Raw genomic sequence first — 19,865 nt, 5'->3', positions numbered from 1 at the left:
GAACATAAACACAGCATTCCCAGAAATCAACATAAGAGACTGAGCAGGGAAATTTGCAAACGTAAATATGGCAATCTTATTTTTGGCAACACTGTTGATACTGTACTTATTGCATAAGATATGATAAAGGCGTGTGTTGACAGTGCAGTTGGTTACTGTGAAAGAAGCGATTGTGTTAGATCATGCGTAAATGCAGCAAACAAGGACGTGTATATACATTAATCACAATACAGATTATTATATTAATGGTGACTGACTATGCAGCGTTGTATGCATTATCAATATTGAGCTTTACAATCTTAGCTACAATCTGAAATGTGCGTGTATGTATAGAGAGCGCAAGTTTTATCGTTTTAATGAAAGCTGTACGTACTGTGCTGAATAAATGGACCACTAAGGGTTCATTTCTGCATCATCCCAGCTGCTACCCCTTAAAAATGACATTTTCTGATCTACCGCACTCGACGCAGTAGGGGAGCGGTTTGAGCTACTTCACCGCACTGACGCGTTAAGGCCGGCCCAGGGCCTGCGTTGGGTTCACACATGCAGACAGGCCGACCCTGAGGCAGCACTGATACTTTAGGCTGCATCAAAAAGCTGGTCTAAATTTCACCCGGCCCAGGGCCACCTTTTCATTTTTCAAGCGTTCACACATGAGATAAGGCAGCCCTGGGCCGGCCTAAACCACAGATTTTATGGCACCCTGTGGCAGCATCTCAGGGTGAGGGCCCTGACGGTGCTCCGGGTGTGTGTGTGTGTGTGTGTGTGTGTGAGAGTATTGGGTGGCAGGGAGGGGGTTAAATTCCTCCCTACAGACAGACAGATGTGGGGATGTGGCAGGAGTGTGGTTGAGTGTCCCGCCCCTTTATGTTTATTAGTGTTTTATGTAGTGTGCTAATGTTGGTGCTTATGTATAAAATACACAGGATATAAATATGGGTTACAAGCACGAGTGTTTAAAATGTATATTTGTATTTAGGCACGAGGATTGCACAGCACTTCACATGCAGATAAAATGTAATAATCTGTGAGAACAGGAAATCGCACTTAATTCAAACTCCAACTGAATGGTTGATTAGCAATTGAGTCTCGGTACAGCTGCATAAAGCAGCACATTTTCACTCACTCGGGGTTGTGTGTTCGGAAGTGGAGAAAAGGTGAGAGGAGAGAGTTGTTAAAATAATTGCTACAGCGTGCTGGAAGTGCCAGCACGGTACTTGTTTGTTGGGTTTGTCCACGTCCGTTTTGTCTATCTTTATTTTCAGTGTTGTGTGTTTTGTTTAAATCATTTTTTTGTTTGTTATTTAATAAAACGCTGGACGCCGTAGCGTCTCAGGTTCACTCCCATTACGCGTTTTGGTTTCTGGTTGTTCCGGGTCTGATGTCACCACTACAGTCATTCTGGTCACAGGAGCCATGAATTGAATACATGAATAAATGATTAAGGCTCCAGCCACATGTGTATAAATAGGGTAATCACAGGTGTTGGAATAAGGCAGTGTTGTGACTGAAGCCTGCGTGGTTTGTTATTCTGTAGTGTTGTTTTGATGTGTGTGAATAATAAAAATAAATGCGCATGACAGATTGTCTCCTTGGTAACACATACTCTGTCACACACCATTACTTATTTCCCATAAATCAAGCACTGGACTGGACACATTTATGTGCTTGAAGATCGAGTGACTGCAGCCATGTATCAAAACATTATACAAAGTACATCAATCTTTATCTTCCAACAACAACCCAAAGCATATGGCTGGGTCAACTCTTATATTTTGTTTTCAACAATTCAAAAGTTACGAAATGGCCTTCGCAAATCACCAGATCTCAATCCTATAGAAATGCTTTAGACTGATCTGAAAAAAGCTGTATCCACGAATGGATACTTTAACCCTTTGCGGTCCTATATCAGACCAGGTCCGACATTACAATTCTCCCTTTCCAGTCCGATGTCGGACCCTGTCCGAAAAAGACGTAAGTCTTTTTTGTCCGGAAAAAGCTGAGAAAACCTTTCAACGGCCAAGTGAGACCGATAGGAGCCGAATAAACCAAAGAAAAAAAAAAAGCATCCGTATCCAAGAGCCCCCTGCACTACAGAGGTAGCACGGACAAAGGAAATAGCTGCTTCCGCATCCAGCGCTCAAAAAATATCATGGACATTTGCAGAGCTTTTTGCAATGTTATAGTAATAAAATAATGACTTGGATCACATTATTGAGGAGTTTGATGATAGAGAGAGATCAGGAGAGGATTTATCAGTATGCATGTCTATAAAGAGGTATGTGAAATACAGCAAAAACAAGGGGTGGGGCTTGGCTGGAGATATAGTACTGAGTGTCCTTTTGCGATTCAATGCCTTTTAAATCTGGTTTACTCAAATATTTTAAACAGAGCAAGTGAAAATAAATGGACTGCAAAAGGTTAAATGAAATGGTTTGTTTATTGATACAGATTACTTGTAAATTACTCAATTGTGTATTTTGCTTTTATTAAAGTTTACTAAATCCTTAATCTTACTTTGAATTCTGGTATAAGTAGTGCAGGGTGCTAATATTTGCATCCACGTCTGTATGTTACATCTTAACGATGGACTACAATTAGAACTGTTACTCTGGCCAGTCCTACAAGATGGAGGCGTTTGCAGTACAGTTTATTACAGAAACAATTTGTAAATTACTGTACATCCACCACATGTACATGTAAAATTACAGTGTGACATACCTCAAGACAAATAGGTTCCTGCTGAGATTCTGATACTCTCAAAATCTAAAGTGTGGGAGCAAGGGATATAAGGCAAAACAGAGACTTACCTTATTATCCTTTATGTAAAGTGCTAACATTTCTTCTCTCCCATAGCGGTAATCTGCTAACTTATACTTTGGCAATGCTGGCGAGAGCGGAGGGGAGGTGACACTGCCTCCACTAGACAGAGCCCGGAGCCTGCAAGTGAGATAACTCTGTGAGCAACACAAGACAGGCTGCTGAGATCAATATACCCCCCCATCATCTGAACAGCTCCATTACACTGCCTTTTTTTCTTCTTTTTTTTTTTTAAATTAAGCAGACAATAAAAGAAATGTAAATGCTTTACACCCTAGTTCTCATCATAATTAAACTACAGGTGGTCTCAATACACTAGTAGGGAGAACTGGATATTGATGATGCTTGACTAAAATTGTCCAATGACATACAAACCTGTTGAACTAGGGGCAAAAAGGAAAATCAAAACGTGCTAGAATGCTGCACGCCGCCAGTAAAACTAACAAGCTAAACTGAATCAAACACAAATATACTCACCATTCAGGGCCGAAGTTAAGTGTCTGTGTTTCTGCTGCCATTTTTTTTCTTTATTTCTTGAATATCTGAAAGTGAAATAAAAAAAGAATTGGCGGTCATACAACTTAAAGCATTTCATTTTTTCCTACAAACCCAGGCCCATTCGTTTACATGCATATTACTCAGGCGTGTGGTTCAGGTTCTTGTTTAAAAGTACAGACCTGAAGCTTTCCAAGGACATATTCCCTGTTTGCAAGCGGTACTCCTAGCTGGTGTGAAATACAATAGTTCAAATGTGGCTTCCAGTTCCATCGCTTCCTTTTTCCATCAGAAGTAAAAACGAAAGCTGGCAAATACTGGGATTTTTGTAGGCTAGGAACTATTGTATCTAACACCGGGGCTACGATCGCATGAAGGTAAACCTCTCATCTCACATCAGACACCGGGGCTACGATTGCCTGAAAGGCAACCTCCCATCATGTGACAGCAGTGGTGCCTCTACCATTCTGCAGGTCCAGATGCATACAAATTAATTATTGCACATGTGAAGTTTTCAGGTTTGCTTTAGAAAAACAGGCTCTGCAAGCTCCCGAGCTGCTCACCTCAACACAAACACCACAGATCCAACTGGGCTGGTTACATTTAAACGGTATAATATATATAGAGCACATGGAATCGAGGAAAATGGGGCAGTGTGCCAAAAAGCTAAAAATTAATTCAAAAACCTTTTTTTTCCCCCCAAACAAACTACTCCTAACTTTCCTGCCGCACGTCATCTTTGTTGTAGTCAGACCGAGTGCTGTGCGAGATATATATATATATATCTATCAAGGACAGAGACTGTTAAAGAAGCTAGTCCGTCACCATAATCATCAACAACAACAGCCAAAAAGGATCCAACTAGCGACCATCAACATTGGAACAATGACGGGCCGAAGCCGAGAACTGGCTAATTCCCTGAAGGAGCGAGAAGCGGACATTGCCTGCGTTCAAGAGACCAAATGGGCCGGCGCAAAATCAAGAGAAATCGGAGAAGGCTATAAGCTGATCTACCACGGCAAGAAGACAGCACAAAATGGTGTCGGTGTGGTCTAAGCCAGTGGATCCGCGACAGTGTCACCGAAGTAGCCCGAATCACCGACCACCTCATGTCCACCAAAATCAGCAAGGGAACCAGCAAACTGCGTGTTGTGTCATGCTATGCACCGCAGGCTGGCTGCCCAGATGAGGAGAAAGAGAAATTTTGGCACGACCTTGAAACGCACGTCCAAGCCATCAATGACAGCGAAATTCTTTTCACTGGCGGAGACCTCAATGGGCATGTTGGCCGAGCAAAGGAGAATTCTGATTGTAACCATGGTGGACAAGGACACGGCAACCGTAATGAAGGCAGCAACCGGATCCTACAGCACACAGAATCCTGGGATCTGGCCATCACCAACACCTTTTTCAAGAAGTGAGAATCACACCTCATCACCTACTATAGCGGCGGTCGAACATCTCAGATCGACTATTGGATGGTCACCGACACCAAAGTGGATCCCGTACAACAGCATCGCCCCACAACATCGGCTACTGCTGTTCGACGCCAAAGTCCGCCTAGTCCGAACCCCGGCGCGACCAACCACCAAGATTGAACGCATCAAATGGTGGAGATTACCAGAACATCGAGCTGTCGTGAAGGCAGCACTAGGACCATTGGTGCCCAACCCAAGATCAACAGTTGGCGAAGATTGGAATGACCTGGCAGAACGCGTCAAGACATGCGCCGCAACCACCCTGGGAACCACAAAACCAAACCGGCGCTTTAACGACAAACAGACCTATTGGTGGAACAAAGATGTGCAGCATGCAACCAAGGCAAAAAATATTCAGCGAAAAAAGGCACTTTACAGAGCATTAAAAAAGGACCAAAAAGAAAGTACGCAGAAAGAGTACACAGAACTGCAAACGCAAGTCAAAAAGGAAGTTAGAAAGGCCAAGAGAGAAATAGAAATACATTGCTAAGGGAGCTAAAACCAATTCCAAAATGTTTTTCCAATATTACAACAGCAAGAGAACATTCAAAGAGGAGATTAAATGTTTAAGAGATACAAATGGCAAAATCGTAGATGAAGAAAAAAAAATAGCAAATATATTAAATGATTACTTTTCACAAGTTTTTACAAAGGAAGATACTGACAACATGCCCCACATGTCATCCAGTTCCTGTCCAGTTTTAAATAACTTTAGCATAACTGAGGCAGAAGTGTTAAAGGGACTAGGAGCTCTTAAAATAAACAAATCCCCTGGGCCGGATGAGATCCTCCCAGTAGTACTCAAAGAAATGAAAGAAGTAATTTACAAACCGCTAACCAAGATCATGCAGCAGTCTCTTGACACAGGGGTGGTACCGACAGACTGGAAAATTGCAAACGTAATACCGATCCACAAAAAGGGAAACAAAACTGAACCAGGTAACTACAGACCAGTAAGCCTGACTTCTATTATATGCAAACTTATGGAAACTATAATAAGATCCAAAATGGAAAATTACCTACATGGTAACAGGGTACTGGGAGACAGTCAACATGGTTTTAGGAAAGGGAGATCGTGCCTAACTAACTTGCTTGATTTTTTTGAGGATGCAACATCCATAATGGATAATTGCAAAGCATATGACATGGTTTATTTAGATTTCCAGAAAGCTTTTGACAAAGTCCCGCACAAAAGATTAATTCTCAAACTGAACGCAGTTGGGATTCAAGTGTTGAATTTCAAATCAAGGTAAGTAATTTTAAAACTGTACAATGCATTAGAAAGACCTCATTTTGAATACTGTGTTCAGTTCTGGTCACCTCCCTACAAAATGAATATTGCTGCTCTAGAAAGAGTGCAAAGAAGAGCAACCAGAATAATTCTGGGTTTAAAAGTCATATGCAGACAGGCTAAAAGAATTATATTCAGTCTTGAACAGACGACCATGATGCGATCCGATTAAAGTATTCAAAATTCTACAAGGTACTGACGATGTCGACCCAAGGGACTTTTTCAACCTGAAAAAAGAAACAAGGACCAGGGGTCACAAATGGAGATTTGACAAAGGGGCATTCAGAACAGAATACAGGAGACACATTACACAGAGAATTTTGAGGGTCTGGAACCAACTCCCCAGTAATGTGATTGAAGCGGACACCCTGGGGTCCTTCAAGAAGCCGCTTTGAGATTCTGGTTCTCAAGAAGCTACAACAACCAGTTCTGTGACCAATAGATGCATAGCTGTATTCTCAGTCATGTGAAGTCCATAGATTAGGGCCTAATGAATTTATTTCAATTTATTTCCTTGAACTGTAACTCAGTAAAAGCTTTGAAATTGTTGCATGTTGCATTTATTTTTGTTCAGTGTGTAAGGAGTATCAAAGCGATGTTCAAGAAAATTGAAAATTGTCTCTAAATCTTGGATTCACAAACATGAGGCATTCAGTTAACAAGTTTCAGCAGGAAATCACCCGACATGTCTTCCCAGCTCTTCTGCAGCAATTCCTAGAGAAGGAGGGCACTTGTGTGTAGCTTTGCTTTGACACTTCGTCCCATACGAGTTCTGTGGGATCGAGGTCTGGAGACTGGGCAGGCCAGGTCATTAGATTGAGTTCTCCTTCACTTTCCTTAGCTTGCTGAAGAATGAAAGACTGCCCAACTAGCCGGAACCCTGATGAAATGGCATGCCTCTGAAGTATGCTACAATAGCCATGCTGATTGAGCTATGCCATGACTTGGTAAAGATCACCAACTCTGTCACCAGCAAAGCAACCCCAGACCATGACACTGCCTCCTCCATACTTGACAGTGGGAACCACACATGCAGAACTCATGTGCCCTCTCTGTGTCTTACAAATACTCGGCGGTCGGACCAAAATATTTCACATTTTGCCTCCTCGGTCCATAAGACCGACTTCCACTCCTCAAATGTCCAGTTTGTGTTTTTTGGCACAGGCAAGTCTCTTTCTCTTATTCTGCAATCTTAACAACTTTTTTTGCAGCAATTTTTCCAGTTAGGCCAGCTTCACACAATCTCCTCTGAACAGTTGATGCTGAAACATCTATACTTCTAGTAGCATTTAACTGAGCTCGTGGCAGTTAAATCGCCGATTTCGCAGACTTGTGACTCGAATGAACTTGTTCTCTGATTCTGAGGTCACCCTTGACCTGCCTGCCCTTGTTCGGTCCTCATGAGTGCCAGTTTCTTCAAATAGTTTGATGGTCTTGGCCACAGCAGTTACAGACACTTGCAAAGTTCTTGCCATTTTTCTTAAAGATTGACCTTCATTTCTTGAAGTAATTAGACTGTCTTTTCTCTTTGCTTAACTGAGCGTATTTTGCCATTTCTGTTCCCTTACATTCAGGAATGACAAACTTGTGCCTATGCTACCTATATTTATAGTAATCATGGACCCTCACCTGTTAACAATAATTGGTGACAAAAGGTTAATTAGGTAACATGCTAGTTAACTCAGGGAACATCTAACAAAGACACTTTTATACTTAGGCCAGTGTTCTAACACCATGTTATACACATTTCAGACCTTTAACCGATTTGGGCTTCAGACTATAATCCCCTTGCTTTGGGTGACCATTTCATTGAAATTGACAAGATTTACATTTTCATTTGAAAATTAAATTTTTGAATCCAATTCACTTATTATCAGCTTATATAAGTACATGTATCACAATTAAATATTAAGAGTTTATAGACAAGTCTATACAGCTAAAGCATAGATAACCATGAAAAACCTGGTTTCAAGCAGGTGTACTCAAACTTTTGACTGGTACTGTGGGTGGGTGTGTGTGTGTGTATATGTGTGTGTGTATATATATATATATATATATATATATATATATATATATATATATATATATATATATATATATATCACACATTGGAATATGCACACGCACGCATAGTGATTTCTAAAGAATGCCATCTGGTACAAAAACACGTTGTGCTGCTTTAGAGAAAGCCAGAATGTTATGGGACAGATAAAAGCAATCAAGTCATTCTGAAATGCCTCACAACAACAAATAAAGCTGCAAGCATCTGCAAGTCTGGCAAACAAAGCAGAATTTTTTTTTTTTTTTTTTAACTGTCATAATGAAACCAGACGAAGTCTCCACTCAATGTTAATTTTATTTTTTTTCATAATTACTTTATGATTTATTGATTTCAGACCTTTCCTTTTCCCTTTTGGCTTATTGGTTGTTGAAAACCAGATTTGTAAAGATTGTCTGTAGCGGGAGCGATTCTTACCAACACAGCACTTGGTAAGTAGTCTCGGATTCTGACGGTACAAACATGACGTGCAGCGGGAAAATTTGTATTAGTTCAACTACGTAGTTAGTTATCGGAGATGGTGGGGGATTGGTTTGTAAATTACATGTCAACCTTTTTTATACTGCCAGGTAAAAACAATTTGCAAAACGGGGCAATAAGCGAGGGTGGCATTATAGCGAGGGTAAAAAAAAAACGATGCATTGTTTGCAATAAATTCCAACCTTAATACATTTTTTTTTCAAAACTGCTGTAGTACAGAAATATTTTTACAGTGGTAGTACTAGTACAGTAGTCTAACAAGCAACAAACACTAATTTAGTGTCAAATCAACCGAACAAATGTCTTTTAAATACAAAAAAGCGTATGATGATTTCAATATGTTTACTGTACTGGTCATTTAAACTTTTGTCTTCAGAAACTATCTTCCTCCATGACCAATTCAATACTGTATTGATTTTTCACAAAGCAATGTATACTTCACTCCTTGAGTAGCCTAGCGCATTGTCATACAAGTACAGTAGTTCAAACAGAGGCCGGGGTTCTTCAAAAAAAGATGGTCTCCACCCAAATTGGAAAGGACTACTAAGATTAACAGAAAACAGGCCATTACTGTACCAATCTGTGACTTAGTGGACCATTGTCTGGGTCTCAGTTACCACAGCAGATTAAACAATCAGTGTACCCTATAAAAACAGTATCTGTCCCCAGTTATAAAATGTGTTCTCTTTTACCCGGGGTGCATGTACTGAAAATGCAATTAGTATTGAAACACAAGCAGGGAGTACACTGAAGAGTATTACACAAAACCCTTTATTTCAGCACCCTGATCATAGTGAGGTAGCTGTTGATGAGGGTAATAACAATATTGAAATCCTTATTGCAAGTTGTAGGGCTGTTCTGGTAGATCTATCCGCACTCAGGGTCTGATTTCCAATAATCTTATTAAAGTTTCTTTAAATACAGCCACTCCTTTATCTCTGTGCAATAAAATACATGCAGCTCCGTGTGGCCCCTATCTAACAAGCTCTTTAATTAGTGATCTCATCACTTGCTATAAACTTGGATTTTTATTTCTGACTGAGACCTGGCATAGTGTGGATGATAATACTACTTTAATTGCAGCCTCACCCTCCAGCTATACTAGCTAGCAGGGAGGTGGACTAGCCAGCATTTTCCTTGTTATCTACAAATGTAAACAGAATAGTTTGGCTGACTTTTTATCCTTTGAATCTTTATCCTTCATACTTGATAGTCAACTCCCTGTACTTACAGTAAATATCTATTGCCCACCTTAAACCAAGACAATCTTTCTTATCAGAATTTTAAGAATTCCAGTCTATAAATTCACTAAATACGATAGGATTCTTATACTTGGAGATTTTAATTTGCACACTGATATTATATCTGATTTGACAGCTATGGACTTTAAGTCTATTCAATTCTTATGAGTTTACTCAGCGTGTAACAGGGCCTACACAAAACCACAGTCATACTTTAGATTTAGTCATATCTCGAGGACTAGAAATCATCATGTTTCCAACTATCGACCCTGCATTATCAGATCATTTCAATACAGCCTCAAATTCAATTTCAAATTTCATTGCTTTTCCATAACATTTATGTTTTATTCTAAGTTTTACTGTTACTTCTGTTTTTAATAACTGTTCTCTTACTGTTTATTGTGTTTTTGTATTTGTTTGTAAAGCACTTTGAATTGTATTGTACATGAATAGTGCTATATAAATAGTTGTTTATTATTATAAATGGACCATTAATTGTTTATAGTTAAAGCATATTAACTGAAATTGTATTGCATTAAACTGAAAATATCAAAAGGTACAGGATTAAAGAGTTTATTAAATATAAGGCCTATATACATTGCGCGAGACTTTATTTCATGGATCTGACTGCTCGAATGTAATGGACAATGAATGTACGAATACAGTTTTCAGATGTACTCGTCATTTCCGAGGAAAAATACACCTCCCCCTTCAAAAAAAAAAAGTAAATACTTAGTACAAGCAAGTGTACCAAGCTAATCTTATTCTTCACAGTACTAAGTTAATCCACTTGAACAGGATCATCCCGAATCTGATTTGGTACACTGCTGGAATCGGAATGTTGTTTAGTCCGATTTAGTAAATGATCTACCTGTGATGATTCACTTCTGGCACGCTGCAATCGGGATTAGAAGGTGTACTAATTTTAGTCCAATCAAGTGTACTAGACCTGCTTAATCCATTAGTTAGACACATCAAGTGGACCCTTCTGGTTTAAACATACTAAATAGAGCAACATTAAGACTAGAGGGAACAATAAAGGAAGCAGACTGTCAATGCCCTGGAACAAATGGTGGTGGCCAGTAAGGAGAAAGCCCTCATTTTCTTGCATTGATTTTTTTCGTGTTAGTAAATGACCAAACACCAATAAAAGAAAATACCTTGGATTTTCCAATTTCTATGTTTTTATGTTTGTTCGACCCACTCGTCTTTCTGAGGCAGGCCTACATTGTGTTGCACCAACTTGGGTATTTCACTGAAACACCATGAAGCATGTTCATTGTGCAGGAGGTGGCAGGGGCTTTGATACGTCAACATATTCTTTGTTTTCGACCAACTGCTGGCATATCCTTGGAAGGCCAGCAAGAGGATGTCAAATTATATCTGACCCACACCCTTCGAAACTACCTAAAAAAAAGTGTGGTATCAAGAGGTATTAAACGTCAGAGTCATTCATAACTTCAGAATTCTGATGCAATGAGGAAGGAATGCAGACCCAGCACGTGATCAATCTCAACAGTACCCCGGAATTAATTCAGATTGAGGGGGTGTTCCCCAGTCAAGCTCTCGCCTAACCTTCCCGTGTGGGCATTCTTTGTACAATTAGGAGTTTCACACATTGCTCCACTATGGACCCATGTACAGTGTATATAAAGTCTCCAGTCCGACTCTCTGTAAAAGAACAAACAGAATGGAATCCTCCCCCACCTTTCACTAAAGATCTAACATTACTGAAATTGAGTTATTCAGTGTTCATCACACCAGTGTCAGCTTAACTACCTAGAAAAATGATGACCAACATGTTATCAAGAGAGATCCCAAGCCAAGGCACAAGTTTAGTCATACCAAACAGATCCTTACTAGCAGCGACTTTAAAAGGACATATGTGCTAAAATAATAACTCAAAATACAAGAACTTGGAAATTGTGCAGAATCAGGGCTCTCCAAAACCTTCCCCCATTGAGGGTCCAGGACTTTTGAGAAAAAAAGCCACAAAGATTGTTTTTTTTCTATCTACAACAAGAATAAAAAGGGTAAGAATAGAATCCACAAAAATTAAATTCCATAAAGACCAAAAGAACAGCGAACAATTCTATTCAAGCAGCAGGGTTCAACATTAACCATGGCCGCTATAGAGCGCAGTTTGGCCGGTAGTTATGAAGCACCACAGGCCGAACTGGACCGGCAACATTAACTGTATAATGTATATAGCAAACATGGCTTCCTTTTCATGAATGCAGGAAAAGTGGTCAGTGAGCAAAAAAGCTTAAAAAAAAAATACAAACCCATTTTTAAAACCTCCCACCCCCCAATAACAGCGTAATTTAAATTGTCTGAACTTTCCTGCCACACACGTCTTCTGTGTTGTACAGTCAGCATCTGAGACTATGTACTGAAGTGCAGTTCTAAATACTTACCTGGACAAGGCCATTTTTTTTACAAATGTTTTTTTTTCTGTTTTTTTTTTGTTTTGTTTTTTACAACTAAGCAACCAATTGTAACAATAAGCCAAAAGTAAAGTGTCAATAATGATAAGAAATTATAAAAAAAAACAAGACGAAAACAGTGTGGACGAAAGTGTTAAGGCTGGTTCACACTCAGGCATACAATTCAGACGGACACAGGCTGTAGTTCACACAGCGATCTTCTCCCTGCGTTAGTTCATTCTGATTAGTTTAAAAAAAGACAACACTTCTGGAGGCTCAGGGGAGTGGCGCACACAGCTGCATTTAACTTTTTATACTGTATAATACTGTATAGTGTGATTGACAGCAAATGCCACCATTCATTTTCATGGTAAAATCACTGACATTCTATTAGACTTTGTTGAGGTGACCCGCTCAGTTTAACCACCCCGCTTAGAGTTAACACTGTACATAGGCTGCTGAGAGACACAAACACTGTTTCAAATTTCTGAGTTGTTAGTTTTCCTTCTGATTATCTGTTTATTTATGGTACCGTACGTGCTTAATTATTATTAGGACATGTTCCGCTACATCTATAGAAGTATAATTCATTTCAAATAAAACAGTAGATTATTTTGCTTGTAAAATTCTAAAGGAAAGAGAAAGGCAAGCGATTGCTTGAACGAGAGTGACGTCACCAACTTGACACTGGGAAGCCGAAATCTACCAATTCTCCCGCAGTGTCTATGATTTGAACACAAGTTGGTGCGTTCGTTGAGTCCATCTGAATCGTATGCCCAGTATGAACAAACCTTTAATCTAGTTTCATGATGACCGTGAAACAAATTGCAAATAAAACAACATTTAGTTGCCCTCACTGCGAGACTGGATATAATAGTTTGCAAGATAGCAGGTGTTTTTCTGCTGCGGTGACTGCAGCGAAAAAAGATGCACCAATGAATACCCACATATGCCACATGGAAGCTGCACAACGGGGTCGAATTGTCTAATGTTTTGATTTGGGGTACAATGTGTTCAGGGCAGAAATGCCATTCACAATCTTTACAGGACAAGTTCGTATCAGCAGGAAGATTGGTGCAGACTTGGGAGAGGCGACAAGCGACAACGATCCGAGAACGATTATTTGTATTATGATTATTGTTTCAGTAGTGTTTATTACTAGGATTAGTGTAAATCCGTTGAGCTTTTAGAGTTGCTGTTACCATGGTAAAAGTTTGTTTGCGGATTTGCTTGTTAAAAAAAAGTCATTTGTACACATACATTTTCAAATCTTGAATACAGCATTTATATTTTCTGAAAAGAACCCCAATGTGTGCATGTTAAATCACACATCACGCCACGATCAAAAGAAATTCCTGAAGACCTCTGGAAAAATGTTGTTTCTGCCCATCAGTCTGGAAAGGGTGACAAAGCCATTTTTCAGGCTCTGGGGCTCCAGAAACGCACAGTCAGAGCCATATATTGTCCAAATGGAGAAAGTTTGGACAAAAAGCCCCTGGGATGATCCTCAAGAGTTCAGGAACAATATTCTATGGAGAGACAAGTCAAAAGTGGAACTTTTTGGCGAACATGGCTGGTGAAAACCAAACACTGCGTTCCACAGTAAGAACCTCATACCAATGGTCAAGCATGATGGTGGTAGTGTCATGATTTGGGGATGCTTTGCTGCATCAGGACCTGGACAACTTGCCATCATTGAAGGAACCATGAATTCTGCTCTGTATCAGAGAATTCTACAGAGGAACGTCAGGCCATCCGTCCTTGAGCTGAAGCTGAAGCGCAGCTGGGTCATGTAGCAAGACAATGATCCGAAACACACAAGCAAGTCTACACCAGAATGGTTGAAGAACAAGAAATTGAAAGTTTTGGAATGGCCTAGTCAATGTCCAGACCTAAACCCCATTGAGATGTTGTGGCAGGACCTGAAACCAGCAGTTTATACTTGAAAGCCCACAACTGTCACGAAGTTGATGCAGTTCTGCATGGAGTGGGCCAAAATTCCTCCACGGTGCTGGGGGTGAATACTTTTTCACATGGGGGCATTGGGTGTTACATAACCTTCCTTAATAAATAAATGAAATAAGTATCAAAATCTTGTGTTATTTGTTCACTCAGGGTCCCTTTTACCTAATATTATATTTTGGTTGAAGATCTGTTAACATTCAGTGTCAAACACGCAAAAAAAATGCAGAAAATCAGACAGGGGGCAAATACTTTCACGGCACTGTATATTGAAAGGCTTAGCCATCTTTTTACTTGAGACGTGGGCTCTCACCACACACATTACCAAAAACACAGAAATTAAAAACAATCATGAAAGAATATGCATGCAAGCTAAAGTTTTTGGTTTTTTTTGTCCTTCAGGACTGAGTCAGTTTGTGTTCACAATGCAGTTTGCAAGTGCACTCTGCTCGTTTATATAGTGAGTGAACCGGATGTTTACGGCAGCTACTGATGTATTGTTCCAGTTTTTAAGATAGCATGTCTTACATTCTTACACACTGCTGTGGAAGAAAGCACTGGGGAGCACTTCGCTAATTTAATCAATACATTTCTTGAATGCCTACAGGAGCAGGATAATGCAGTTTACACAGTTCTGCACGGCTCGCCTAATGTCGGCATTAAAAAAAGTAATTTGAGAAAAGAGTGAATATATTTCACTATTTTGTGAGTTTTTGTCAAGTTCGTCAAGATTTTGGTGCCTGGACAAAATCTCTACCAGAGATCTTCACAGAGGTTTCTTTTTTTTTTTCCTTTAATTTACTGACACCGTAGCAACTTAGAATCCAAAAACAGTATATAAAATAACACTAGTTTAAAAATGAAACATACTGCAGATAACTCACTATTTTTATAGTGTCATCTAGTCAAAACATTAAATGTAAAACAAAAAAAAAACAGATCAGCTATTACCATTTAAACATATGGTATACATATAATCAGAATGGTTAAACAAATAATCCATAAGACTGTTCATTTTATTACTGAATGATGCTAACACATAATCGAATGCATTACTCTGCTGCTAACTTGCCGAGCAGGGTGACAGAGTTTTGTAAAATTGTATCTGGGCCAGTAAAAACACTACCTCGGTGGCCCAAGGGGCCAGTAGTAAAACATAAATGTAGAGCCCTGTCAGACATGGAATAAGAGACAAAATGCTCCAGAACAGTTTGCTCAAGATTTTATGATTTTATGAATAATGAAAAAAACAATGTATTTTTTGGTCTCAATTAAGACTGCCAATATTTTTCTACCAAGTTCACCCAACTAACCAACTTGCTTATTCAATACTGCAGACTATGCATGCTCTGCTCTTCGTGCCAGAAAACCGAAGTCCTGCTTTCGTTACTTTTAAGACTGTATTCAACACACTTAATACCAAAGTTAACAAAGAGTTTTTTTTTTTATTTTAACATTTAATACTGTCTCATACGGCTAGTAGTACAGAGATTTAAATGGCAGCATTTCTTTCTCAATATAGCTACGGTAATTTGGTGTTAAATGCTAAAGTGGTCACAGCGCACTGCTAGAAAGCTTTAGGTCTTTTACATCATTTATATAATTTAGCATATTTTCCCATTATTAAGCAAATAGTATTCAAATATTTATCGTATGCAATTCTGGGGTTTTGTAATTTTTTTGTTTTTTTAAACTCATTTTGTCTTGTCATAAAAATTATTTTACTATTAACAAGACACTAGTTGCCTGTTTAGTTTAAGTTTGACAAAAAAAAAAAAAATACAATTAACTTTTAGCATTTGCTTTTAGTTTTCTACAAACCTGATGACTGCACTTGTACCAAAATCTGAGTGTACCATTTTCTGACATTACACAGATCATGTTCTTGTACAACTACCACCTCTGACACTACACCGATACAACATCAGAACTTCCACTATTTCTGCAGTGTAGCCAAATACAGAAAAAAAACATTTTTCAGCTGCCAAAGTCTTTCAAACAGTTGCTTATGCTTAGGAAGCAGTCAGCGAGAAAGCTCGAAATGGACAAAACAAACAACCGTACACAGTCGGTCACGTGAAAGGGATGCAACTCAGTACAGTGTTCAGTCCTCTCCAAGAAGTTCCCTGCAACTCCAACGTAGAGCCCGCTAACATTGTGAAGCTTGCACCTCACACAACGCAGCTGTGTTTAAAAGGAATAAAATAATAATCCACGGTGGGGATGCCCGTGTCAGACAAATGAGTCCCAGGGACGCAGACAAACGTACATACAGCTGCGAGTCCCGAGGATGCAGACAAACATACATACAGATGCGAGTCCCAGGAAAAAAAAAAAACACACATCCTTTTAAAATCGCGTTTTACACCAATTAGAAAAGCTACTCAGGTAATTGTCAAACCCCTTACTTTTTATAATAATCACCCTTATTGTAGCAATACAGCAGGTGGATACGCCACAGACTGGCTGCATATCATAAATTACTAAGATGAATACATAAATGTGTGTTTGGTGAAATTTATCACGTAACCAATTATACAGTTAGCATATTATTCAACTTCTTTAGAGTTTACAAGTTTAAAATTCCCATCCCTAGTATCTATCACTGATTCGTTCTGAATATTTAAACCCCCCCCACACTACTGAGCGGTAGCACATTCCCAAATTTCCCGGAATGTCCCGTCCCTTTGTTTATTAATTATTTTATATTATGATTTATATGTATAGATGGCAAAATCCAACATTTGTTATCGTTTAATTTTAAAAACCTTGCGAGGATGTGTGACTGATCAGCTACTGATTGTTTAAGTAGCGGACAGTCACGCATCCTTATTAAACTCGTGCAGAATGTGACCAAGGGATGAGAAGATCATTGTTAGACAGTTAATCCCTCGGTCACACTATAAGAGCCTGCAGTTTGGGCTGCATGGGAGGGGAGCGTCAGAGGCGAGACGCGAGTCTAAAACACAGAAATAACAACTGCGAGACGAGCTGGTGTATTAAACCAGTACGATACTCGTTAGTGTTTTATTGTTTGCTTGGCCAACATGCACTTTTTTCTTTTAATATTTAATAGAAAAAGCTGAACGCTGTAGCGTTTCAGTTTTGACCCACCAGTACTGCCTGTGTGTATTCTCTTCCGGGTCTCACGTCACCACTGCAAGCTTTGTCACAATGACACATAACAAGATCCAAACAGCTGGGTTTGCCTGAAATACACGCCCTGTTTAACACAGTATGAATGATGCCCTGGTTATTGAAATCAATGAAAATGGCATATGTGCAGAACAGACTTGATGCTACATTAAATCCAACAATTAACTGCAAGTAGATTATTATTTTGATGCTTAATAAATAAAATGGACTGAATCCTAAAAAACACTGAAAGTTTTAATTGTTGTTAGTCTTAGTTTAGGATTACATGTAGCCTATACAGTTACCAGAATAACATACACCATAAGTAATGCTTAGTAGTTGGTTTCAGGCTGACAAAACTAATAAATATAGGTGTATTTATTATTCGTAAGAAAATAGTATTAACGAGGCAAATTATTGTTGAAATTGCAACAAACTTGCAGTGTTAGTACAGAGCTGCGTAATAATTTGCATACCAGCTGGTACAGTACTATCTCAGGATCATCCCCAGCTGCGTACTAACTTCATACCAATTGCAACAGAAAAAAAAGAAGTGGAACGAAGTTGGGGACTAGCTGATCCCCAGCTTTAGTGCGGTACTAAGGATTGTGGTTTGTTTTGGTGTGCTTCCAAACAGGAACTGAAGAGAGCCAGGGCTCAAAATCTGAGCGATTGGTACAAATATTTTAAAAAGGTGGTTTTTCATTTTTTTATGCATTTATTTTTTTTTGTTTTACCGAAACCTAAACATCTTAAACATAAATAAATAAAATTAAGTTTTAAACTTGAAAGGGTATATTTACGCACAAAGACGGAATCGCCCCCTGCGTTTTTTTTGTTTTATGTAGTCTAAACATTGAAAACAAAATACATTAGATTTGTAACTATATATATATATATATATATATATATATATATATATATATATATATATATATATATATATATATATATATATATATATATATATATATATATATATATATATATATATATATATATATATATATATATATATATATACACTTTACACTTTTTTTTTAAAGAAAAAAAATGTATATGCGTTGCACAGACAGAGATTGAACCCGGCACCTCCAGCACAGTGCCGATCCACTATACAAGAGAGCCGCGACACCTACCAGTCCTGACCCCTACCCCATGCATGCTACAGCCTACTAATATGTAGCATTGGCTACTAAATGTATACTTTGACACAAGTCTAAATATAGCCTGTTATATATAATTTAAATATCACTCATAAAATATTGCAATTATGTTCCATGTAGGTAATACATAATTACTGTACGGCTTTAAATATATTCAATTATTTAAATACTTGTAATAAATCCTTTCAACCGTAATTGTAATATTTTGCCGTTAGATCATTTTTTTCGTTGCAGAAGAGAGTTGATCAGTGTGGGGCTATTTTCCGTATTGTTATAATGTCACAAAACTCATTCCAACGTTGCACGAATATATTGCAATTCCAGCAATGACATCTGTTATATATAAAAATGTACACAAGTAAATATGTCTCATGTAAAATAGGTACATGGATTTGTGATTATGAATTGTTCAGTTACAGAACTTGTCAGTACATTGAGGGTATTCACATTTGTTCCACTTAGTATGGTACTATAAATCGTTAGTCTATAAAAAGGGTTAGACTAACTTAGTCTCGTACTTGGTATCCTCTAGAGCAGGGGTGGCCAACTGGCATCTCTCGAACTGCATGTGGCTCTTTTGTGGTCAAAATGCGGCTCTTCGAACTTCCCATATATTTCATTACACAATGAATAAGTTATTTATTACGTGTATTATTTTTACAATAAGTTTGAGGTTTTTTTGGTTTCACATTTTATTTTATGGTACAGTTCTGAAAGAAAAGCAAAGACAAACTTCATACAGAACAGCTGTCCTTTAAGTTAAGATGTTTACATTGTCCTTGTTGTTTTGTTTTCAGTTAAACTGTAATTCCTGTAGTCAAACCCCTACAAATAAAAACAATGTGCTTACTATCTATGATAAGATTAAATTTCAATTTCTCTTGCAGAGAAATTACAAACAAGCAAGTTACAGTGAGAAAAAAATTACCGAGTAGGATATGTTGAGTTTACAGAAATCAAGCTGATATTCGGAGGTAATTTTTACTGCAGAAAAACAACTACGTCACATTCTTGGACTGAACTGCCACACCAGCATTGTCCCGCCCCTTAACAACCAATACACACTCCTGATTTGCTGGTTCAGTACTCCCTGACCTCCTAACTCCCACTTAATAGGCTCTCGGTAACTGTCAGTAAACGCACTACATTCAATCCCCAAACACGCACTGCAGATCGGAGCCTCGGACATGCCGCCGCTTCTAATCATGTAATCGAATGTAATAAAATGTAATAAAATAAAGCACAGTATTAATAAAGGCCGCCCTCGTTTAAGGGCCGCAGTCGTTTTGATTAATTTCAAATGAACGCTGCA

General features: G+C 38.6%; 1 protein-coding gene across 7 annotated transcripts in view; it reads right to left on the bottom strand.

Annotated features, from left to right (window-relative positions):
* The window catches only part of gigyf2 (GRB10 interacting GYF protein 2), a 119,358-nt gene that overhangs the window by 94,495 nt on the left and 4,998 nt on the right, over positions 1-19,865 (bottom strand). For all 7 annotated transcript variants that reach the window (XM_041263860.1, XM_041263864.1, XM_041263862.1 and 4 more), the window contains 2 exons: positions 3,298-3,362; positions 2,811-2,940 (listed from right to left, as the gene is read on the bottom strand). In XM_041263860.1, coding sequence (XP_041119794.1) covers positions 2,811-2,940; positions 3,298-3,338 — 171 coding nt within the window. In that variant the 5' untranslated portion in view covers positions 3,339-3,362. The remainder of the gene's footprint in view (positions 1-2,810; positions 2,941-3,297; positions 3,363-19,865) is intronic.

The sequence above is a fragment of the Polyodon spathula genome, chromosome 11 (assembly GCF_017654505.1).
Source record: "Polyodon spathula isolate WHYD16114869_AA chromosome 11, ASM1765450v1, whole genome shotgun sequence".
Lineage (NCBI taxonomy): Eukaryota > Metazoa > Chordata > Actinopteri > Acipenseriformes > Polyodontidae > Polyodon > Polyodon spathula.
The sequence above is the reverse complement of the archived record's forward strand: the minus strand, read 5'-3'. Positions and strand labels throughout refer to the sequence as shown.